This window comes from Eschscholzia californica, unplaced genomic scaffold (genome assembly GCF_041429995.1).
Source record: "Eschscholzia californica isolate CP2 unplaced genomic scaffold, dmEscCali1.0.p SCAF_4, whole genome shotgun sequence".
NCBI classification, from domain to species: Eukaryota; Viridiplantae; Streptophyta; class Magnoliopsida; order Ranunculales; family Papaveraceae; genus Eschscholzia; species Eschscholzia californica.
In genome coordinates, this window is record NW_028238461.1 from 14,228,094 (window position 1) to 14,251,653 (window position 23,560).

The following is a 23,560-nucleotide window of genomic DNA, read 5'->3' on the forward strand; positions in this document are numbered from 1 at the left end:
ACAAGATAAATTTGTTCGGTCCTTTTCAACAACAAAAAGAAGGAGATAGATTTGTCCTTCTACATTGGGCCAATTAAAGCTGATTTTTTTTTAAAACACAAATATAGCATTAATTAGTAAGGTTTGTTACATTGTTGCCATGATGGGATGAAAAGCAGTTAGGAAGACAAGAGTAGCTAGGAATGCCTGAATTCCTACAGTTAATAGTAGCATTATGAGCCTTGCTATTTAACTTTCTATTTACATACAATAAAGAAATTGAAGTAAAACATAGAGCTTGGAGCTTGATTTCCTTGGTAATGTGCTTCGCCGTCCAATGGAGTGTATTCCTATTACCCAGCAAAAAGTTGTTTAGGTTGAGAGAGTCACCTTCCAAAATAAGATTCCTAACTCCATGATTTTTAGCCCACAAAATGCCCATCAAAGCTGCTTCACTTTCACTTTCGTCTACGAATCTTTTGGAGGAGATTTTGGTTTCTCTTGCAAGTTGGTTACCTGTAGAATCATGCACCACAAAAGCCAAAGATGCTGTAAGAGATTGAGAAATATAAGAGGCATCATAGTTAATCTTGATAGTTCTTGGTGGTGGAGGCTGCCAGTGAGTGGGAAGATAAGTTAGCAGCGGATAATATTTGAGATTTGTGTTTTGAATGTTTATAAAGATTGTTGTAGTTTGGGTAAGTAGATTGATATTCAAATTATGTCCTTTGAAAACTATATCACATCTTTTCTTCCACAAGTGCCATAAGGCAGTGGAGATCAGCTCAAGGGGTTTAAGGGAGATAGAGGGATAAGTATTTGGTTGGAGATGAAGAAGACATGTGAACCACTGGGTAAAGTTTTGAGCATTTATCTGTTGTGCCAAGTTGGGGGAAACATGATGAAGAAATTCCTTTGTAACTTTACAGTTTTGAATAAGATGGATTTGGCTTTCATCATCTGTAGAGCATAAGGGACATAATGGAGAGACATTAATGAATATTTTGGAGAGTTTTAGGTTAACAGGGAGGATATCTTGAGCTAGTTTCCAGAGGAAAAGCTTGATCCTAGGATGGACTCTTAGGTTCCACAATGGTTTCCATAAATTGAAGTTGAGGGTAGGAGAAAGATTGGTAGCTTGTGAACCTAAAGGGTTGTGTATAAGAAACTTATAATAAGATGAAACTGAGTAAACTCCTGATTCAGATCATTCTCACTTCTGTGTATCAATGATGGGCCTAAAAGGTTACCCTAAAAGGTCTCCACCCGCAAGTATACGGGCGTCAAGTAATAGTTCCGGTAAGACCGGTTCGTTCCTCAGAGACTAAGTTAAACTAAATTCTAACCTTAAAACTATTGAGATTTAAAATTGGCTTGATGATGGTAAAATAGAAATAAAATATAAAACTCAAAAATAAATAAAGAAATAAATCGGTATTCAGAAAAAGGGAATCTAGGATTTTCGAATCCGTCTTCCTAATAATTCTAACGACAGTTTAATTTTGATCTAATTAGAGAGTTCTTTATATAACTCAGGTTTTAGTCCATGAACGGTCTAAAAACCCGGAAGATTTTATCGTTAAATTGGTAAAAACTTTAATAAATTATCGGGAAAATAATTATTATGACTTCATCTAAAACCCTAGATATAAAAGACTTAGCTACTCATGCTAGAAACAATAAAAATTTGAAGTAATATAAGAAAAAGAAGAAAGAAACTTACTTTTCTGTGATTTTCCCACCAAACAGAGCCTAAGGAATTGATTTCCTTCTGTTTTTCCCGGAAATTTGCCAAACGCACCCTCTGGGAAAACGATTTTCTCGTCTTCCCGAAAATGGTTTCCCTCTGGGAAATTTATTTTCTCATCTTCTTCAACCTTCTTTCTCTCTCTAAACTTTCTGTTTCTTTCTCCCTCTTACTCTAATCTCTCTCTCTCTATGTTATCTACTTCTCTCTCACTAAGAAACAGGAACAATAAAGAAAGAAAAAAAAAAGAATAAAACTAAGATTTAATTGATGTTCAAAACCGAGTCTCTCTACAATATCTCTCTGTCTCTCTCTCTAACTTTCTCTCTTCCTCTGTAATCTCTCTCTCTTTCTCACTAAGAAACAGAGTTTTCAAAGAAAAACAAAAAATCAAAGTTAAAAACAATCTCTCTCTCTACTGTTCTATCAAAGCCGAGACTCAACTTCTCTCTCTCTACTGTTCCTCTCTCTAAAATCCGTCTTATGATCTCTGTTTCTCTTCTGTTTTTATAGACCAAAACCCAATCGAAATTCTTTGTTTCTGTTTTGATCTCTAATTGAACCAAATCCCTCGGTTCTCTCTCTCTCTAAATACATCCAACCGATTTTCTTCATTAACCAAGATCCTTCTCTCTCCTGGATCCAAACAAACTAACACCTTCAATCCCTCTCTCTCTCTCTCTCTAATGTATAGACCCGGCAAGACAAATTCGAGTTATCCTCCATTATCTTGAATTTGAATTTTGAGAGAAGATAATGGAGGGAAAGAGAATCACGTACTCGGTTTTGGTTGATAAGAATGAGAGATTCTGTGCTTCGCGGCTTGACGAATGAAGGTGCAACGCCCACTGCTAATGACGCCATGTGTGCGTGAAGAGTTTCGACCGTTGGATTTCGTCACCTGGTCACGGTAACACGCGCAAATAGCATGGGTGCGGATACATGGAAACAGTTCATATTAAATCCCAAATGCACCGTCCAAGTAACAGAAGCTAGCCCGAATACTATCCAGACCGTCAGATTTACCTCCCTGTAGCGTGCCATGTGTCTATCTTGTCATTTAGTCCCACCAAGTTTGACCCGAACTTTGACCTTCTCTATTTTATTGATTCGGACTCCGATTTGACTTCCGTTTTCGCCTACGGGCTCGTCTTGGACTCTACTTTCCATCCGAACACTAATCTTGACCAAGAAGTCAGAATCAACAAATGACCAAAATGCCCCTAGTCTGTATATATTCTTTCCAACTTTATCCGTTTTGCACGCGTAACTCTGTAAAAAGGTACCTGAACATAAAAGAGAGTAATTTGTGAGAGTAATCGCTCTAGAGAGACTAACTCGTCTAAATTAAGAGTCTCAGATGGGACATTTCCATGTCTCATCAATCAACATCTGAGCTGAGAGGTATAGCTTGTATTATTTGTTTGATATCCTCTGAGAAGAGCAAAGAAAGTGCATTCTGATCCCATGTCTTCTGAGGAGTAATGAGCTGAGAGACATTAATAAAACCATGAATGTTAGGAGGGATATCCAATTTGTTTATACCTGGTACCCAATGATCAGACCATATCTTGACTTGGGTTCCATCTCCTATATCCCAGATAATGTATGCATCAATTGAATTCTGGTTTTTCTGAATGGATTTCTTCAACCAAGATTGACTGTGAGATGTACTGGTAGAAGAATACTTTGCATTCATAAATTTAACCCAAGGGGAGTTAGGATTAGTTCTAGCAGTCCAATTCAATTTGCTTCTGAGGGCTAGATTATCCCAGTGAATGTTTCTGAATCCAAGTCCTCCTAAAGATTTAGGTTTACAGATAGAAGACCAGTTCTTGAAGTATATTTTCTTGTTATGAGGTGATTTTGTCCACCAGAAATCTCTCTGAAGAGAAGTCATGACTTTCTTGATGCTGATTGGAATATCAAAGATAGCCATCTGGTATCTGGGAACAGCAGCTAGAGATGACCTAAGAAGCTCACCCTTGCCTGCCTGAGAGAGAAGATTACTCTTCCATTTACTAAGTTTTTGTTTCAGCTTGTCAATAATAGGGAGGAATGAAGCAGTTTTACTTCTGCCTATAAAGATGTTGATCCCTAGGTATGGGTCCTTTTTGTTGATTTGCTTGACCTTAAGGATCTTGAGACTAATTTACAGTGCTTGTGATGAGCATTGGCACTGAAAAATATCCCACTTTTTTGGAAGTTTATCATCTGGCCAGAGGCTGACCCAAATTGATTTAGGAGACCAAGGAGATTATTTACAGATGGTAATATTAATTTTTCTGAAATATATGATTTTTGAATTTGCATGATGAACCCATGAATTTTACCAGAATTTTTGTTTCACTATTTTATCCCCAAAATATTATATTATCATTAAAAAAAAGTAATACAAACATGAAGTATGATTCATAATAGTAACCAAGAATCCTTGGCTAGAGTAGTAAGAATCTTCCACTTTAAATATCAAGGGTCTGAGACCGGCCAACCATTCATAAAAATTGATCCATAATAGTAAATGTCACAGTTTGATGTTCCATTTTGATTTTGATCGGTTCAATTTGGTTCTACACTGGTTCAGGCCATTTTCTCACTCTTAGGCTAGACTAGAAATAAGGGTAATTTTATAGGCAATATCTAAAGTTGTTAAAGACAATGTATTTTGTCTCTAAAACTTAGTCAATCAAGTTGATTAAATTTAGTTAGAAGCAATGTCATCCCCTTCTTCTCCGGTAAAAGTCGTCGGTCAACCGGCGTTGATTTCCGACGGGCGACCTTAACTTAAAAAAAAAATATTCTCTATTATTCTACCTTCTTCTTATATTCAACCGGTGATGATTTCCGGCCAAAGGTCTGGTTTACTCTCTCTCTCTCTCTCACAAAGAAACCAGACGAGATCTGGTTTGTAACCAGACCTTCAAAGTCTGGTTTCAAACGAATTCAGATTCGGTTTCGTCTGGAAACCAAATATTTTCGGCGAAGGGACTCCTCCCCTTCGCTGGAGATACGAGATAGACAGAGAAGTATAAAAAGAAGCAAGAAGAAGAAGAAAAAAATTTAAGGTCGTTGGTCGGCGACGACTGAGTCTGGCCGGCGATGACCTTACGGCAATTTACTTCATTAGGTCGAACATTGAATGAGGTATTGCCTCCAAAATTCACATGGCCTTTAACCAAACTAGGAATTGTTTATGTCAAGATTGCTTCCAACAACTTTGGGCGTTGCCTATAAAACCTCCCTCGAAATAATGGATGAATTTTTGAGTTATAGGAAGATCATGGAGAGGCACAAAATAACATCCTCGGGATTCACATAAAAAAACATCCTCGAGATATACTTACCTCGAATTCATCGTCAAATTCTAACTTGGCAGGAAAAGAAGATAATTTTTCAAACAAATATTCAATTTGCGTGTTCTTCTCATAGAGTATCCATCCATCCCTATTGGGTCTTTCTTTTTTCTTTCTTTCTCTCTCCTGCCCGGACATTTCCCCGACCTTCCGAACATCTTTCTGCCCGAACTACCCCATACTGACCGTTCTTCTTTACTTTCTTTCTCTTCTACTCTGTCTGGTTCTCACTTCTCACTCATTAACTTTAATCATTTTCTCTCTCTAAAAACTCTTTTCCCTTCTTCACTCTTTGATGCCTGTAGAAAGAAAAAAGATACCCATTACCCACCACCCACAGTTTTGTTCTCAATGTAAGAATTAGGGCAAAGTTAGAATCATCTTCTTCATCTCTTTTCTTGCTGTTTTCTTAAGCAAATACAAATAAACATCATCAAATTTGGATTCTCAAGCTTTAATTTGGTCCAAGTTCTAACTATTTGAATACCCATTTCTAGGTTTACTTTTTGTTGTTGAGAAGAAGATAGTTCATTTTGTATCTATATACACTTCCATTAGTGGGTTATTAGAGAATTTATTAAGGAACAATCTGTTCTTGTTTTTAGTACTGATACTATCTTGGACATCTAAAGAGTGGGTACCCTAAAAAAGGGTTGTTTTTTTAGGGCATTTTTTGGGGTTTGTGATCTTTGTTGTGGGTTTAAAAGGGTCTTAAATTCCTGAGTAGATTCCGTAAAACAAGGGATTGTTTTTGTTTTTGAGTGATTCTGGGTTCATTTAGGGTTTAAATCTTTAGGGCTGATGAAAGGGTATAAATTTGGTGGTTGAGAGATCTGTTGGGTTTTATGAGTATGGATTTTTTCATTTAGGGCTTTTATAATGGGATTAGCACCTGATGGTATTGAGGTTGAGAAATGGGGTTTAGAGAAATCAAAAGGGAGGAAGAAGAAAGACAAGGAGGTAGAGAAGGAGACTGGTTGTTGGAGTATTAGGTTTAGTTATATGATGGGTAATTGTATCTCATCAAAATCCAAAGGGGATACATCTATAAGTGGAATGAGTACTAGTTATGGTAATCTCCACTTTCTCTTTCAGTTTAGTATAAATCTCTATTACTTTTCTATTTGTTTTGTCTGGTTTGGCTTAATTCACTTTAAATAATTCATGTTTTATTTAATTCTTTTAACTTCATAGTTTTCTAAAATTGTGTTATCTGACTAGCTATGGGTGTTTGTTATGATACTATATATCTATCTTGGTTCATTGGCATGATTTATTGTTGTTATATTCTCTTCGAAAACGACGGGACACCAAAGTCACTCATTTCCTTTGGATCTGTAAGAGCTTAACTATCCTGGGACTACTGGAGAATTTTTAGTGGATCATTTATGAATAACATCTCTTAAATTTGGTATGTATCGGCAATTCTATTAGATTCATTCCCATAAAAGCGGCGTTTCTATTCGGTTTCATGCAAAGTATTTTGCTAATTCTAGCTCACTAGAATGTTATTATGATTTCCTTGATCATTTTGTTCCAGTTATTGATTTTTGTAACTATTTTAGTTAAGAAGGCCTCGAGTCTTGTCGTTTGTTAACGCCTTGAATTCTTTGTTTCTACATGTGTAACCACGACTTGTTAATTGTCTATTTATACAAATCTGCGGTTCTATTGGTTTTTATTTGAAATGCTTCTGTTATGAATTCCACTTGATGATTTTCTCGATGTTTCAACTTTCAATTATCATTCTAATTCCTCATCACTTTTAGTCAATAACGTATTGAGTTCGCTAATCAGATCAATTATCATTCTAATTCCTCATTTCTGCACGTGGACAGCGAATAATAATACAAGCAACGGACAGCCAGTTGCTCCTGTAGCATCTTCTACAACAACGACTAGTAGTATTGAAAGTAACCCATCTACACCCAAGTTAAGCGAGGAACTAAAGATTGCTTCTCAGCTCCGAAAATTCGCGTTTAGTGAGCTTAAGTCAGCAACAAGGAATTTCAGACCCGAAAGTCTTCTTGGAGAAGGTGGCTTTGGTTGTGTTTTTAAGGGTTGGATTGAGGAGAATGGAACTGCTCCAATGAAACCTGGTACTGGCCTTACTGTCGCTGTTAAGACTCTTAATCACGATGGACTTCAAGGTCATAGAGAGTGGCTGGTACGGGATCTTGCACAAACACTATATTTTCTTCCTTTTTTACATCTAAACTACTATCCTCATTGTGTTGTCTTTTCTTATTTCATTGCATGTGGACATTGACTATCATCGAATTCTTGCAGGCTGAAGTAAATTTTCTTGGTGATCTTCTTCATCCTAATTTAGTTAAACTGATTGGTTACTGCATCGAAGATGATCAAAGGCTGCTTGTGTATGAGTTCATGCCTCGAGGGAGCTTGGAGAACCACCTTTTTAGAAGTACGAATTGCTTCTTTCTTTTTCAACATTTTGGAATTCATCATCGTTAAAATTGATCTTTTGGAGTTTGGTTTGAATTGCCATAATATGTTTTGTGGCATATGTATAAAATTTTTTGTGACCAGACAAGCACACACACATTCATGTATATGAGTTAGTAATAAGTTAGCCGTGTTTTCCCGAATCTCAGCCAAGTTACTCGTTGTGGATAAAGAATTTGCCCATGTCTGATCTCGAACCTATTCCGCCTTTAACTGCTAAGTACATATGTTTAACGTTCTCTGGTAACAACCATGTTATTTGCAGAAGGGTCCCTGCCTCTCCCATGGTCCATCAGAATGAAGGTAGCTCTCGGTGCAGCAAAAGGACTTGCTTTTCTTCATGAAGAAGCTGAAAGACCAGTTATATACCGTGATTTCAAAACATCCAATATCCTATTAGATGCGGTATATACAAAACTTACACAGGCATTAAATAATTTTTCTTTTCCTTATATTTGTTCTTCTAATTTAAGACTTTTTCAGGATTACAAGGCCAAGCTTTCTGATTTTGGGCTTGCCAAAGATGGTCCAGAAGGAGATAAAACCCATGTATCTACTAGAGTAATGGGTACTTACGGCTACGCCGCCCCTGAGTATGTGATGACAGGTAAGCACATTAAGTTGAACTTTTCGTCCTTTCTTGCTGTTAGTTGTGTAGAAGAAATTTGAGTTTTCCTACAAATCTAGTTCTTTTTCTAATGCCCGGTCATTCTTTGCTCATCTCTTGTACACTACTTACATTTTAACAATTAAGTGGTAATCTTTTTGGTTAAATAGACAAAAGGATCAATCTAGTCATCTAGTGGCTGACATATAACTTCCATTTCGGTGCTCATTAATGTGAAGATTGCGATAAAACTAATTATGTCTAATCCCGGTAAAGAACAACTAAGAGACACATGTTTTTACTTTTTAGTTAATTTTGCGGATTTCAGATAATGCCGCAAATCTTCTATTTCTAGTTATGTTTGGGGTTAAACTGAAACCGATCTCATTCTCAGGGCATTTGACATCAAGGAGTGATGTCTACAGCTTTGGAGTAGTCCTACTAGAGATGCTAACGGGCCGAAGATCAATGGACAAGTCCCGTCCAAATGGAGAGCACAACCTAGTTGAATGGGCAAGACCACATCTTGGAGAGAGGCGAAGATTTTACAGGCTAATAGACCCTCGACTCGAAGGTCAATTCTCGATAAAAGGTGCCCAAAAAGCTGCTCAACTTGCTGCTCACTGTCTCAGCCGAGATCCGAAATCCAGACCTTTGATGAGCGAAGTTGTCGAAATTCTCAAACCGTTGCTGAATCTCAAAGACATGGCTAGCTCTTCATACTATTATCAAACGATGCAAGTGGAAAGAACAGGGTCGAATCTGAGTGTGACTGGTAAAAATGGTGGAAGAACACAAATTGGAGGATCAGTTTCTAGAAAGGGTCAGCCTATGAGGAGCTTAACGATTCCAAATGGGTCACATGCCTCTCCTTATTACTATCAGCATCATCCTTCTCCGAAACTAAATGATAAACATCTTCCATCTCCGAAACACAATTATAAACTTCATTTAGTATCAAAACAAGATCATAAACATCAACCATCGTTAAAAGAAGATCCTAAACAACTTACAATGCCGAAAAAAGATGACAATCAGGATCTGTTATCGAAGAAAGAAGATGAGCAGAATTCATGGGCCGAGAGAATTATTGAACAGAGTCTGCCGAACAAAAACAGTGATGAGCAGAAACCGTGGCCGGAGAAAGACGATAAACCATCAACAATGGAAAATGCTGAACAGAAGGCATTGCCCCAAAAAGATGATAGGCAGAATCAATTGCCAAAAAAAGATGAACTATCAACAGAGGAAGAAGATAAACAGAAGTCCAAGAAAGAGGGTGAACAGAATTCATCATCCAAGGAAGATGTTGTACAGAATCCATCACCGGAGAAAGATGACCAGCAACCATCACCAAGTAAAGATGAAGAACAGCTTCCATTGCCTCAGATAGATGATGAACAGAATCAGTTGCCTGAAAAAGATGAACAGATTCAAATCACAGACACAAAATGATGAACAGACATAGTATCGAATCAATTTTCGACTTGCTTGTTTTTTTTTTGTTTGAAACCTGTAAAATGTATTCATGGGTTGGCTGGATGAACTTGTGGGTGTTTGTATTGAGTTTGATTGTTTATGTAATATCATCCTTTTTGGTGGAAATTTTTGTACCCATCTTTTAATGTCTTATGCTTTTCTCCTCTGCTTGAGAAATTATCAAAAGGGTAGAAGAATTCTACTATACTAATTTTCTTCTTACCCTCATTTGTTGAAGGGACAACAAGAAATGTCTATTTCTTTTATTCACTTAACTTAGCCCTAGTTTCTTATTGATTCTTAAGCTCAAATAAAGCAGACCAGACATACCCAATGGAATCCAAAAAAGGAAAAGTAAAAAAAGTGTAAAGGGAAATTTGGTACCACATCTCAAATCTAGAAATAGAAATAAATTGTTTAGAATATTGATGATGGGTTTTTGACCCCACAATTAGGAATGTCAGTTGAAGCATGCTTTTCTTGGTATTACATGGGAAAAGTAGAAGAAAGTGTAAATTGGAGAATCAAATGGAACTTCAATATGAACTTACCATCACATAGCACATGCAATTTTTGGAAGTGTCCATAAAAACAGAGGCGGCCCTGACTTTTCGGTGGCCCGAAGCGAGGTATGAAAATGTGGCCCTTTCATCATATTTATATAACAAAATAATTTTTTTTGATAATTACAATCATTGAAATTTTGTTCTTCTTAAATTTTTTGATGCAAAGTCACTAATAATCGTCGAATAATCAAAGACGTCAACCATATCCTTCTCAATAGATAATATAGCTAACTCGTTTAACCTTTCTTCTGACATAGTAGGTCGAATATAAGACTTAATCAACTTCAACTTAGAAAAACTTCTTTCTGCAGAGGCAACAATAACTGGTATCGTTAACATAATTCTATAAGAAATCCATGTGTTCGGTTAACAACCTTTCATATCTTTCAAAAAATCTAGCACTTCAGTTGGTCTTTTGATCTCATTTGGTAAAAGACGCTTCAACACTTTCAGTTCAGAAAATAAGTCTAGTCCGTCTATGTCATATGACTCATTATGCTTGAAAAATGTTTCAAGGCGAACATATGAATATCTCAAATCACCATCATCTTGTGAGTTTGACTTTTTTTTAACTTAAACAGAAAACTAAATATTTCTTTGTATTTCTAGTTTGCTCAAATCTGCTCGTAAATGAAGAAAGAGTTTGATCTAATATGCATATGTAATAATTAACTCTAAATGCTTCTTCAGGTGACATTGATGGATCTTCACACGCATTCTCGGCAAACTGTTTCTTTTTCGAATAATATGTTTTTTCCAAAATGTTGTTTCAACTCCCATTTTAATGGCAATCTCTTTAGCTTCAACCATGCCTTCTTCAAATCTCACTTCTCTATAATCTTCAAGATAACGAATGAGTCCATTCAATTTCTCTAATGCAACATCAATATCTACATCTTCAGTTTGAAGTGTTTTGCTAACAGAGTTTACCTCAAACAATATATTATGCCAAATAACCATGCTCAAAAGGAATTCAAAATTTTCAAAGTGTTGTTTTAATATATTTTCGGCATCATAAACTGTTTTTGAATCATCACTTGTCTCCACCAATTCTTCCAAAGCTTCTCGTAATTGTGGAGCTTGAAACCTAATGTATTGGTGGCCCTTTTTACTTCACATTTTTTAAATGGATTAAGCTTCTCGTAATCATCATTTGTCTCTACTAGTTTTTGAATCAACACTTTCTACTCTACTTTCCCATAAATCAAACAAACTGTTGGGCCCATCGTTCATTTAAAGATCATCAAATTTGGTGGCTCTTTTTTACTTAATATTTTTTAAATGGAGCCCTTATAATTTTTTTAGAGAGTTGGACTTCTTATATATTTCTTACAAAAATTAATGTCTCGGTGGCCCCTAAAAACCGGTGGCCCGAAGCGACGCTTTGTTCGCTTTGGCTCAGGGCCACCCCTGCATAAAAAATTCCTTTCCTTGTAAGGTTAAGTGTGGTTGAGGTCAATCCAAATTGACTAGTAGTTTTGGATTCCCCCTTATTTTAATAGAGGTTGAATCCATTCTCCTAGTTTTTTTTATTCCATGTGTTGTTTATTCTACTAAAAATTGGATAATAATTTCTCGATCACAAACAACTAGCTTTTTATATCTCACCAACCCTAATAGACGATAGGACATTCAACCACATCAAATACATCATTCTACTTGATACACGGAAACTTTAAGACCATAAACATGAATTTGACTAGTTTGAATATTATTAACGTGTAACCATCAACAGAACTCCGCGGTTGTGGTTATGGACACGTTCACCAAATAAATCTTAACAATTTCGGAGATTTTCACATTAACCCTACCACGATAACAACACGAGGATTGCACCCTGTTTTTTAAATAACTAATACAAACACCGGACTGCATAACTACAGTTAAAGTAGTATTAAGTGGCTCTTGTTCCCATAGACAAAAATGATATTCTTTCTCAAATTTACCCACCATTCTATCTCTGGTCTAGTTAATTGATATCTTGTTTCATATCTTATGCATTAGAGTTTAGAAAATAGAGACTTTGAATGGGAAGTAGGGTGGAGTAGTACATATTACGAAGGAAAAAAAGACATTTATTGGGTTGTCGACTAGTGGTTCCGGGCAGCAACGAATCTAAAGTTTCACACTGGTCCACTCGCAAGTTACACATATAAATTCCAATTCTATGCTGAGTTGAAAAAATGAATCTCCGAGAACCTGTATGTTATGGCCTTTTCTTTCCGTCTTATGGTTGCCCCACGGAAACTCCTACCGAATTTGAATGGCACACACGCCACTTAATAGGATTTGGCAATAATTACATAATCGGAGGTCTATATAAGTTGTTTCAAAGAAATAATCTGCCAAGCAATTACAAGGCATTGCTTCAACACTTGGTTGTCCAAATGATTGATAGTGTTGACATAAACTCCACAATCTTGGAAGTCCCTTTGTTTCCTGTAGGCGGTGAAATCCATTGTTGTTGAATTTGGGTTATTAAAGGTATAAATAATATAAATTTGTTGGGCTTTAGGCCTCTTTCATGTTGTCGGACTTTAGACTTCTTTCATTTTCTGGCTTAACTTACGCCGGTTATTGTGTTTGTCATCTTCATGATGTATTAATGTCTTGTAACGACTAATATAAATGGAGTTGATTTTAAACAAAAAAAAAAAAAAAAAAAAATAGAAAAAAATAAATAAATTACAAGGGCATTGCCTGCATAGACAAAAATGCCCCTAATATGGCTAAATGAAGCTTCATACGGAATATATAAATCATGTGTACATGATAAGTATGAAGTATCTCAAACGGCAAACAAAAAAAAGAGAACCCGAGAAAACCCAAATCTCAAATTTCTTCCGAATTGTTTACGTACTCTTTAAAGGTAAAAAACCCTAATAATTTCAAATCAACTACGTGTATCACTTCTACTGCTTCTTTCCTGAATTCTTCATTTACGTGTTTTATGTTTTCTTTTTGAGAATTTAGAGTCCCTTAATTTCTATTTTTTATGATGAATATGCTGAACTTTGAATTCTTATTATCCTTTGATTCACTCTCGATTAAACAAATCTTAATTAATGTGTATTACTTTGAATACAGATCTAGATTTGAATGATTGATTGATGTGAGAAGTTTTTGATTCCCCTTTTGTGATATCTTGAATTTGTGAGATTAGTGAGTTGTGAAGTTTGTTGATTGAATTATTTATGTATTTACTGAAATGGGTTTGTGTTTAATTCTACTTTAGAGTGAGAGAAATGGGTCAAGCGCTATGTTGTTTTCAAGTGGATCAATCTAATGTTGCTATAAAGGAAACTTTTGGGAAATTTGATGAAGTTCTTGAACCTGGTTGTCACTTCCTTCCATGGTGTTTAGGTAGTCAAGTAGCTGGTTATCTTTCATTGCGTGTTCAGCAACTTGATGTTCGTTGCGAAACAAAAACTAAGGTATATAGCTTTGTTAAGTTAAACAATTCTAGAAAAATGTTATCTTCGATTTACAGTTTAATAGTCAGTCTCATATTTTCTAAGTTCGAGTAGTGTTAAAGGAGAAGAGTATGTTGGTCCGAGGTCGCTGAGCTTGCAAGTTATCGTAAATCAGGCTCGGGCCTGTATGTAACCTAAGCCGAGTTTGGATAACTCGGTTGCGTTACGCCCGAACCCATCTCTTTTTTTTCTTCATTTCATATTTGATATTTTGTATCGAAGTTTGGGATGGTAGTAGTAAAGAAAAAGGTAAATTTTTTTCTTTTATATTTTATACAGAGATCGCACACGATCTATCTGTGATATATTGACGATATGAATTAGTCTATACATCTTGTTCTTTCTCATGCTCATGCATTTATGAGTAGTCCTGCTCTATGAGCAATCCGAGGAATTGCTGAAGAACCTGAAAAATATAAAACATTAGCAGCTTGGTTTTACGACATCTTAATCAACAAGCGTCTGACATCTACTTTCTCATCTTCAGGATAATGTATTTGTGACTGTTGTTGCATCCATTCAATACCGTGCCTTGGCTGATAAGGCGTCAGATGCTTTCTATAAGCTCAGCAACACCAGGGAACAAATTCAAGCCTATGTGTTTGATGGTAAGTATATGTAACTCCTTTTAAGACTTTCTCGTTGATCTTGGAACTCAGAAAGTGGCTTGCCCATTTCATGTATAGATAGTTTGTTTTTATGCTAATAACATGCTTTAGGATCGTCTTACCCTATTGGAAATCGTAGGACAGCTAAGAGAAATACATCTTGAATTCTCATGTGCACTTTTTTCTTTAAATGTGCTTAATAGGTTAGTGTATGTATATGGAATTATTGAACTGCTTTTAAGATTTTTTTTTCCTGCATACAATTGCGTTGTTAGTCCTTGTTCATGGGGGATGTGAAGGGCTTATAGTTTGAACGAGGAAGTGTTCCTTACAGACAGCCACCTTAATAGTCGAGCACTATCACCCACCGAGAGATCTTGGTAACAAGATGTACCTTCACTATCGACATTTCTTTCAGTTTCAGTGTCTTCTAGTCCCTTCTTAATATGTTTCATTAGCAGGTACTTCTCTTTGCTGAAACTTTCATGAGTTAAGTCATTAAGTGTGTGTAATTTGAGCCTGAAAAGCTGCCTCCTGCATCTATATGAGCATCATACTGTTTCTTCACATGATGATTTACAGCTTCTGGTCTCTGAAAATTAACTTGTCTATTGCTTTCAGTTATCAGGGCAAGTGTGCCGAAGTTGGACTTGGATTCAACATTTGAGCAAAAGAATGACATCGCAAAAACAGTAGAAGTAGAGCTTGAAAAGGTACATTTTCATACCATGAGTGGGATATGTCCTCTACAAATAAACGAAACCGTTTATTTATGTGTATTGGGATATTACAGGCCATGTCACACTACGGGTACGAGATAGTTCAGACTCTTATTGTGGATATCGAGCCAGATGTGCATGTCAAGAGAGCAATGAATGAGATAAATGCAGGTAAATTTTGGTCTCGCACGAACAAATCTTTTAATGTGAATGAGCCCAAACGCTTGACGCTGATCAAATAACTTTTATGCGAAATTTTTTTTGATACTCATTTCTCCATATTATATTCGTCAATTATTCAATCTTCGAACTAATAATATGTCTCACGATTGTCTAGCTGCAAGAATGAGGGTAGCAGCAAACGAAAAAGCTGAAGCAGAAAAGATTATTCAGATCAAGCGAGCAGAAGGAGATGCAGAATCGAAGTACTTAGCAGGTTTAGGTATAGCGCGACAGCGCCAAGCCATTGTAGATGGACTGAGAGACAGTGTGCTTGCCTTCTCTGTCAATGTCCCCGGTACAACTGCCAAAGACGTCATGGATATGGTTCTAGTCACACAATACTTCGACACGATGAAAGATATTGGAGCATCATCAAAATCATCGGCCGTTTTCATTCCTCATGGACCAGGTGCCGTAAAAGACATCGCCTCTCAGATTAGGGAAGGCCTCCTTCAGGGTAATGCCGCCAACTCGGCTTTGATATAAAACTTTTTGAAGTTCTTTGCTTCTTGGTTATTTCCCTGATGTGAATAGACAGTTATTGTTTTAGAGTTGGGTCTGTGTGGTATATATACTCTCTAGTCCTTCGAGGCAAACAGATATATCCGTATTGTTTACTGACATACTCGTATTAAATATTTTTATGCTGCTAGCTCGTATTAAATGTTGGGATATATAGTGTTGAATCAGTTGGAAATAATACCTGAATACCATTTTGTCCCGCCACGTCCGTGGGATTAAATTAGTTGAAAAGAATATTTGATGTCAAATTAAACTAGTTCTTTTTCTTGTTGAAAATTAATCTAGTTGGAGATATGATTTTTCTTTTTGAGTTTATGATGAGTAGTTGGCAAGTTTAAGGCCTACCTCAACTTAATTTTCTTTTTGTTTTCCATCTCTATCATGATATAAAAAAAAGGAGTAAGTTGAATTTCACATAACCTATTCTAATTTTGTTTTCTTCTTCTGAAAAATAGTAGAAGAGACTAAAAAAGTAGACAAACTCCAAATCTAAGTAGGAATCAAGGTCTTACTTGGGTTGGGGTAGACTTTGACTTAGTAAAATTTTCTACCATTGATCTTTTATTTTACATATTTAACCCAATTCCTTGTCTTTCGAGATGGACAACATAGGCAGTGTTTTATTTTAGTGTAACCAGGTAATAAATTTAACCCTAGATCGAAATCTGTTCTAAACAAATTTTAGACTTTTTTTTTTTATTGATTAGTTTGAATTTCTATATGGGTAAGTTTTGGGTCTATTTAATCCATATGAGTTAGTTTAGAACAATGTTTTAACACTACATTTTTGACTTTAAGTTTACAATAATTATATTGTCTTGTTGCTTCTAGTTTAGTGTTAGGAATTCTGTCAACATTACTCTAATGTTTCTAGCATTTTACTTCGTCAATCCAGAAAAAAAAATTATGTCCATCTTTGTTTATACTCTCATTGGTTTGAGACATAAATGCATGTATTCATGCTATTGTGATTTTATGTAATATATTTGAAAAACACTGGTAGAGTGCGAGAAATTTTATCAACAACTTTATAGTGTGTGCAGTTTTAGACAGAACTTCGACATTATTTTGGCGTGTCCAACAATTTGGAATATAATCTCACAATAAAGAGAGAAAAAGAGAAAGAGAAACTAATCCACAGAATGATATTGTTTACAACGAGAGTGATCTACAATGAAAGAGAAAGAGATTTAGACAGAGAACGACAGAGAGGTAGTCAAAGAGATAGAGGGAGGAGGAAGGGAGAGATAATGTGAGGCAGTGAGAGAGAGATAGACAATGTGAGAGAGAGAGAGAAGATGGAGATTAGGAGGGCATGTTTAATCAAGTCAATTTTTATGTTAAAAGTATAATATGCCCTTTAAATCAATGTTAATTGACTAATTCTTTATGACTAAAAGATTTTCTTTATGGCCAGCGCTTTGGGGAAAGCTAAATAGTTTCCGGGGTGTGAAGACTTGGTAAAAAATTGGTCAATTTTGTTTGACAATTTTATTTAGGAGGAAAGCAAAATACTTCTCCACCTCAGCTCTCTCTCTCCACCTCACCTCACTCTCTCTCCACCTCACCTCTTTATCTTCTCCGATTAGGTCGCGACCGGAAAATTTTCCGGCCGGCGACCATGGAAAAAAAAAATATTCACTCACTCTCTCTAGAAACTCCGGCAAAGGGGTTTCCCTTCGCCGGAGTTTCTAGAGAGAGAGAGTGCAATTTTTTTTTCCGGCCGACGACCTAATCGGAGAAGACAAAGAGGTGAGGTGGAGAGAGAGTGAGGTGAGGTGGAGTGTTTTTTTTTTTATTTCCCCGGAAAATTTCTAAAATTCTACATATTCCCTTTAAAATTTCACACCCCGGAAACTATTTAGCTTTCCCTAAAGCACTGGACTTCTTTATTTATGCACTTCCACCTTAAATTACATGAGACGAGTCAATACACAATCACATTATTCAAACTTTGGTCTTACAACTTATGGGTTCCGTTGGAGCCTTGGAGGCCGCGTGAGCACAATAAGTTTACAAAGATAACATATGCAATATGAAACTATTTCATATTGGAAAGTCATTTAATGGATCCACGAGTCAAGTAAAGAGACCAGAAAATTACTTAATTGGACCATTCATATTAATGACGGGGGACCACATCAAACTCAAAGACTAGGAGATAAAAGAAATTGAAATGCGAAATTTAGTCTTCCACCTTAGAAGTCAAGTCATCGACACACACTAACAATTCCAAAAAAATGAAAAATGCGAGAATTTCTAAAAAATGCGAGAATTTCATAGCCCAACCGGCTAGACCAGATGATTGAAAGAAGGCCAGAGAATTAGTCCAGGTCACCCGACCCGTCCCATTCCCACCCCTAGTCAAGCCTTCTCTGGTTGAGTTGGGTAGACAAAGGTGCATCTACTTAAACACTGATTTTGATCCAACGATCTAGATTGATCAACACAAAGTGAAAAGAGTGGCTATAAATATCTTTTTGCCCTCTTCTGTCATACTTCAAATAAACCGAGCAAAGAAATTTCCTCCGAAGTGACAAAAATCAATTCTTTAGTAATTCATTCTTGGAAGTCAGTTTCTCGCGTGGATCATTTACGTACAGGTATATACAAATCGTCTTCACTTTCACAAATTCCATCTTTTATCAGATTTTGGTTACTTACTTGGAAGTTTCGTTTACAAAGAAAACGCCCCTCCCCTTCACTTTCCATGACATTTAAGGAAAACCCTAGTTATGGTTTTAGTCTTTAGACGACTGAAACATTCATTCTCATTGTTTGCCTTGACCTTATCATATTGCAACTCTGTATTTATCGATTATAGGGTTTTATTATTTTTATATAGTTTGATTCTGTTGTATTTGACTATTCTATTCGCTGTACTGTCTTTCTAAAACAAAGAAAAAACCCTAATTATTTAATACCCACGACGGCTTCTGAAAGACAAAAAAACCCTAATTATTATTTCGGGTAGGTTTTGACTTATAGAGCCTCTTCTAGCATTACTCTTTAAAGAAATGTCTTAGTTTGCTTGTTATCTGTGGGTGTTACTTACCCAGAATCGCCGACCGCCTGATGTGACAGCTTATGTGGTTAGACAGTAGTAGTGATGTCGATTGGTTCGGGCCAGCTACATAAACCATGGGTCGCCTTAGCTTGGGTGATGATATAACAAGTCTAGAGCTGAGGACGTGGCTTGGTCTGTGCCAACGCCTGGCCTAGCCAATAGCTGGGTCTAGCTAGGTCACAGTTCACACCCTCGGTCCCAATGTTAGTCTGCCCACTTGACCCACTAGGTTTCCGCTTAGTGGTCAATAAGTGTGGTGTGTATGGCCTTATTGAGCAAAGACAGATATATATATATATATATATATATATATATATATATATATATATATATAGGTAGGTAGGTATTTATGTCAGTTGATTTATCTACCATTGACTTGGAATTTGCATGATCAAATTGCCTCAATTACTTAACAAAGCATATTCAAATTGTACTGGGGATAAGTTATATAAAAATTGACAACTACAACTGGGTCGAGATAAGCCTGGTTTTGGGTCTATTTGTATATAGGTTTTCTTTGAGTTTGCTTTTGCAAAACCCCACTTCCTCTTTCAAGTTTGTATTTTTCTTGTTGAGCCTGTTACTGTAAGCTTCTCAATTCTCTCTTGTACTTTCTTTGTATTATTGTTAGTTTATTTGATTCTTCCAAGGTTGGTTAGTCTTGGTCTCTGAACTTTAAATTCTGATTTTTGAAGGTTTTTCTTTTGAATCTCTTTTTTTACTGTATCTTGTTTCAAATTTTGATCAGAACCTTTGTCTCTTCAATACGTGCTGATGGTTGTATTCTTAAACAGCTAACCCTAAGTTCACAAAAGACTATAGTTGTACGATTGTTTGCCTCTTCTGAGTTCTTGTGAAAATAGTTGCTTGATTTGAATTTGTGAGGGTTGGTTTGTTCTTGTTCTAAATTTTGAAGGATTTTCAATTAATCTTGTTTTGGATTTTAAACAAACCCTAAAACTTGGTAGGTTGCCCGTAAAGTTAGTGCTCTATTCCCTCAATTTGTACCAAAGAATGTATTCTAAGACTCTTATTTCACAAAAAGATTGTTAATTGTGTTTTCCTGAAGCTCTAAGGGTTGTGATTATGTGCTCTTTTATTATTTCTAGGGAGAAAAAGTGTTTTTCTCTATCAAGTTACTTTACCGAACAATATGGCTCAAGTTTAACACTTTTCACTGAAAATCCTTTATAACCTTGGTGGTGATACTCCTTAATATAGTTTAAAGAACAATTATGGTTGCAACTTTTGTTTTATAACAACATTTCTCTCGTTCCATTCTTTGCTTGAACTTTTAAGTGTGGATTTTGATAGCAAAACAGAATTGTAAGAGAACTATAGACCATATCGTCTCTTCGGTCTCAAAGTCATATAGATGCATGTAAATCATATTCGTTTTGTTGTTTTACTCGGGTAGAAACATTATATTAAAAGACTTGCATATTATTGACAACAGAGCATGGGAAATCTACTTTGTTGTGTACAAGTCGACCAATCGACAGTTGCTATCAGGGAAAGGTTTGGAAAATTTGATGAAGTACTTACCCCAGGGTGTCATTGCCTACCATGGTTCCTTGGGAGTCAGTTAGCCGGAGAACTCTCACTTAGGGTTCAACAGCTCGATGTGAAATGCGAGACCAAGACAAAGGTTTGTCAATTATCTTTGTATTTGTATATTCTTTCTCCCCAGTATATTCAATCTAATCTTTCAAAAAAAACAAAGGTTTGTCAATTTCTGAAGTTTCAGTTGAAGAACTCTAATACAAACTGAATGCTCTTTATATGCTTATATTTAGTTTACTAGTACTTGGATGAATGATCTTCAGATCAATAGGATCGTTTTAAAACTTTTTAGGCCTATTAGCAAATGGATAAATGTTTCACAGTAACAGTTTTTAGACCAAGCTGGTTCTGCATCGTCTTCATTTAAGATAATGGTTGGAACTTACACCATCTTCCTCAGTTCCTCTACAGATGAAGAAAAGTTGAAATTGGGGGTAGTAACGCCATTGTTCTTGATAATTTACTTTGTTCAGATTTGAATATCTGACATGGTAATCGTTCGTAATGGCGGTCAGTTTTTCGGATTTTTTTAACATTGATTTACTGCAGGACAATGTCTTTGTGAACGTTGTTGCATCTATTCAATATCGTGCTTTAGCAGATAAGGCAAGCGATGCTTTCTATAAGCTTTCAAACACTCGGGGCCAAATCCAGGCCTATGTTTTTGATGGTATAAACCTAAAAATCAACCTCAATATCTGTTTGTTTCACTTTTTCAATTAGGTTTTCTATCTTGGGATTATAACTGGATTTACGTTCCCCACATTTCAGTGATTAGAGCAAGTGTTCCAAAGCTACTTTTGGATGATGTTTTTGAGCAAAAGAACGAAATTGCTAAAGCTGTAGAAGAAGAACTTGAAAAGGTAGTACACATTTTATTTTATGTAAATAAAAGAAGTACAGAGAGATAACTAAAAGTAGACGTTATCGGTTATCCGTTGAATATATCTGACATTTTGGGTTTTGTCATTCTACAGGCCATGTCAGCTTATGGATATGAAATTGTGCAAACTCTCATTGTTGATATAGAGCCAGATGAGCATGTGAAGCGGGCAATGAATGAAATCAATGCGGGTAAGATTCCCATGAGTTCTGCTAATTCAAAACTAAGTTATATTGTTATTGAGTAATACTTGTACCATTGTTTTACTTAATAACACCCCACAAGATGGATGGTTATGCTCATCCACCCCAACAATCGCTTGGTCTCTAACCTACTTATCGTACTGTCTACCTCTGACCAAAATCTACAACTCCGATGGTGATCTGAGTTGTGGTTTCTATGGAACACTATCAAGACCAGTGGACATTTGATTCGTCGGTTAGATGAAATTACACGCATCATAAGTGAGAGATTAACCAAGACGACAAAAAATTATGAGTAGTTGACTGCAATTTTCATCATAGTTGAAGTACCATAGGCACCTTGCAGTATTCATGACTGTCCATATTCAGATTTGCCCTATTTTTCTTCTTCTGAGACCTAAATGTTGTTTAGCTGCAAGGATGAGGTTGGCAGCAAATGAAAAGGCAGAAGCTGAGAAAATTCTACAGATCAAGCGAGCAGAAGGTGAGGCTGAGTCGAAATATCTATCAGGATTGGGAATTGCCCGACAACGTCAAGCGATTGTAGACGGGCTAAGAGACAGTGTGTTAGGGTTTTCTGTGAACGTGCCAGGGACTACTGCGAAAGACGTCATGGATATGGTACTTGTGACACAGTACTTTGATACCATGAAAGAAATTGGAGCATCTTCTAAATCATCTGCAGTGTTCATCCCTCACGGACCTGGAGCTGTTCGTGATGTTGCTACCCAGATCCGTGATGGACTACTTCAGGCTAATAATGGCCAACTCAACTAAGCAAGTCTCTTATCGTAGTTCATCCATGTTTGTTTTGAAATAGGCATCTAGTAAATTCATTAGCAGTATTTTGATTTCTTAATATGCAAATTACTTCTCTTTTTTTTTTTGGACTTGCAATACGAAGTTGTGTATATCCACATTTGCTTTTTCTTGGTTATGTTTTGTGACTTCATTTGATACCTATAAATAAATTTTGGGATTGTTTTTATTCCTTCAGCTTTCTGATTTCCTCAATCTAATTTATAATTTTGACCTAAAAGTTACTCAACTCCATTGTTACAGACAAGGCAGGTAGCTTGACCCTAAAAACTTGTAAATGTGAGCATATAAAAGTGGCCAAGTGAACTTATGTGTGGCCCTTATAGTTTCGTATTAAACAGTTGTGTTGGGAAGTTGGGGATGGGAATAACACTAAAATATGGTCGGATATCTTGGGTCCCTGAAACCACTCCTTTAATGAATACCATGATTCCCACTGACCTTTGGAAGGTGTCCCAACTCATCAATGTTAATAACACATGGAATTTTCTTTGCTTAATACTTGGTTCACTCTTGGAAAGCATGCTGGAACATTCTTCCTTTTACTTACTAGATTGCTCGATTCATAGATGTCCCAGTTATTTTATATCCTCTCAGCTGTAATGAAACTGATGGTGTGTTTGGATGGTGGAATCATGAATCCGCGGATTCATGAGTCCCTGGGATTCATGATTCCACGGATTCATGAATCCTAGTAATATTTTTTGGCTTGTTTGGCAACTAAGAATCCTATGATTTATTATTATTTGAGTATTTTTAAAAGTCTTTAGAAAAAATATGATTTTTGAAAAAAATAATGATTTTGAAAAAAAATAATGATTTTGTAGAAAGAAATATTTTTTTGTTGATTTTAAGTTTGAAATTTAGGTTCATTAATCCAAAATCCTAGCAAATCCTAGGGGGTAAGGTGGGATTTTGGTCCAATACAATTTTTGGAATTAGGAATCCTTGGGATTCAAGAGTCCTAGGATTCTTGGTAGCCAAACAGACCAAGGATTCATGATTCCTACCAAATTCCACTTTTGATAGGAATCCTACTTAGGAATCCTGCAACCAAACACACCATGAATCTCTCACTCGTATTTTTCGTTGTAACTTTACTAGACGGGTTTTGTTTGCCATTCCTATGGGTATAAACATCTCTTTGTTGAATGCTGCCTCTGTTCTTGATTGGATGATTGAGTGGACAACTCTCACAGTGGCCAACATTGCTCCATTGTCATTTGGGTTACAGTTACAATGTGGATTATTTGGAAAATAAGATGTGAAAGTAATTCCAGAAGC

At 36.2% G+C, this 23,560-nt stretch overlaps 3 protein-coding genes and 1 long non-coding RNA gene across 9 annotated transcripts; 3 read left to right on the forward strand and 1 right to left on the reverse strand.

Moving 5' to 3' along the window:
• Positions 1-83: 83 nt before the first annotated feature.
• On the reverse strand, positions 84-5,628 carry LOC147542975 (uncharacterized). The gene is made up of 3 exons (XR_015223158.1): positions 3,272-5,628; positions 1,703-3,012; positions 84-495 (listed from the first exon to the last, which is right to left on the reverse strand). It is a non-coding gene; the product is annotated as an uncharacterized LOC147542975 (long non-coding RNA).
• LOC147542976 (serine/threonine-protein kinase PBL34-like) lies at positions 4,991-9,757 on the forward strand. 3 transcript variants are annotated; one of them, XM_086632965.1, is made up of 6 exons: positions 4,991-6,151; positions 6,918-7,246; positions 7,369-7,504; positions 7,811-7,950; positions 8,029-8,152; positions 8,547-9,757. In XM_086632965.1, the coding sequence occupies exons 1-6, from the start codon at positions 5,959-5,961 to the stop codon at positions 9,605-9,607; spliced, it is 1,983 nt and encodes a 660-aa protein (XP_086489091.1). In that variant the 5' UTR covers positions 4,991-5,958; the 3' UTR covers positions 9,608-9,757. The 3 variants fall into 3 exon arrangements, with proteins under 3 accessions (XP_086489091.1, XP_086489092.1, XP_086489090.1); XM_086632966.1 differs by having other exon boundaries at positions 7,814-7,950; XM_086632964.1 differs by having other exon boundaries at positions 5,587-6,151; positions 7,814-8,152.
• Positions 9,758-12,958: 3,201 nt separating this feature from the next.
• On the forward strand, positions 12,959-15,883 carry LOC147542977 (hypersensitive-induced response protein 2). Its single transcript, XM_086632967.1, has 6 exons — positions 12,959-13,066; positions 13,433-13,631; positions 14,158-14,278; positions 14,900-14,991; positions 15,072-15,168; positions 15,335-15,883. Exons 2-6 carry the CDS (start codon positions 13,443-13,445, stop codon positions 15,703-15,705), a joined length of 870 nt encoding a protein of 289 aa, XP_086489093.1. The 5' UTR covers positions 12,959-13,066; positions 13,433-13,442; the 3' UTR covers positions 15,706-15,883.
• Positions 15,884-18,065: 2,182 nt separating this feature from the next.
• On the forward strand, positions 18,066-22,448 carry LOC147542978 (hypersensitive-induced response protein 1). Of its 4 annotated transcripts, XM_086632970.1 has the most exons (7): positions 18,239-18,344; positions 19,319-19,393; positions 20,265-20,456; positions 20,921-21,041; positions 21,143-21,234; positions 21,349-21,445; positions 21,870-22,448. In XM_086632970.1, the coding sequence occupies exons 3-7, from the start codon at positions 20,268-20,270 to the stop codon at positions 22,232-22,234; spliced, it is 864 nt and encodes a 287-aa protein (XP_086489096.1). In that variant the 5' UTR covers positions 18,239-18,344; positions 19,319-19,393; positions 20,265-20,267; the 3' UTR covers positions 22,235-22,448. The 4 variants fall into 4 exon arrangements, with proteins under 4 accessions (XP_086489095.1, XP_086489096.1, XP_086489094.1 ...); XM_086632969.1 differs by lacking the exon at positions 19,319-19,393 and having other exon boundaries at positions 18,066-18,344; XM_086632968.1 differs by lacking the exon at positions 18,239-18,344 and having other exon boundaries at positions 18,386-19,393.
• Positions 22,449-23,560: the final 1,112 nt, after the last annotated feature.

What these genes read in the sequence shown, in the direction of transcription:
- LOC147542977 (XM_086632967.1), top strand. Translation starts at nt 13,443, where the DNA reads ATGGGTCAAGCGCTATGTTGTTTTCAAGTGGATCAATCTAATGTTGCT. An exon ending in GTTGCGAAACAAAAACTAAG is followed by an intron (nt 13,632 to 14,157) that starts GTATATAGCTTT and finishes TCTCATCTTCAG; the next exon opens with GATAATGTATTTGTGACTGT. An exon ending in TCAAGCCTATGTGTTTGATG is followed by an intron (nt 14,279 to 14,899) that starts GTAAGTATATGT and finishes TATTGCTTTCAG; the next exon opens with TTATCAGGGCAAGTGTGCCG.
- LOC147542978 (XM_086632969.1), top strand. Translation starts at nt 20,268, where the DNA reads ATGGGAAATCTACTTTGTTGTGTACAAGTCGACCAATCGACAGTTGCT. An exon ending in TAGAAGAAGAACTTGAAAAG is followed by an intron (nt 21,235 to 21,348) that starts GTAGTACACATT and finishes GTCATTCTACAG; the next exon opens with GCCATGTCAGCTTATGGATA. An exon ending in AATGAATGAAATCAATGCGG is followed by an intron (nt 21,446 to 21,869) that starts GTAAGATTCCCA and finishes AATGTTGTTTAG; the next exon opens with CTGCAAGGATGAGGTTGGCA.
- LOC147542976 (XM_086632964.1), top strand. Translation starts at nt 5,959, where the DNA reads ATGGGATTAGCACCTGATGGTATTGAGGTTGAGAAATGGGGTTTAGAG. An exon ending in TGGAATGAGTACTAGTTATG is followed by an intron (nt 6,152 to 6,917) that starts GTAATCTCCACT and finishes GCACGTGGACAG; the next exon opens with CGAATAATAATACAAGCAAC. An exon ending in AAGGTCATAGAGAGTGGCTG is followed by an intron (nt 7,247 to 7,368) that starts GTACGGGATCTT and finishes GAATTCTTGCAG; the next exon opens with GCTGAAGTAAATTTTCTTGG.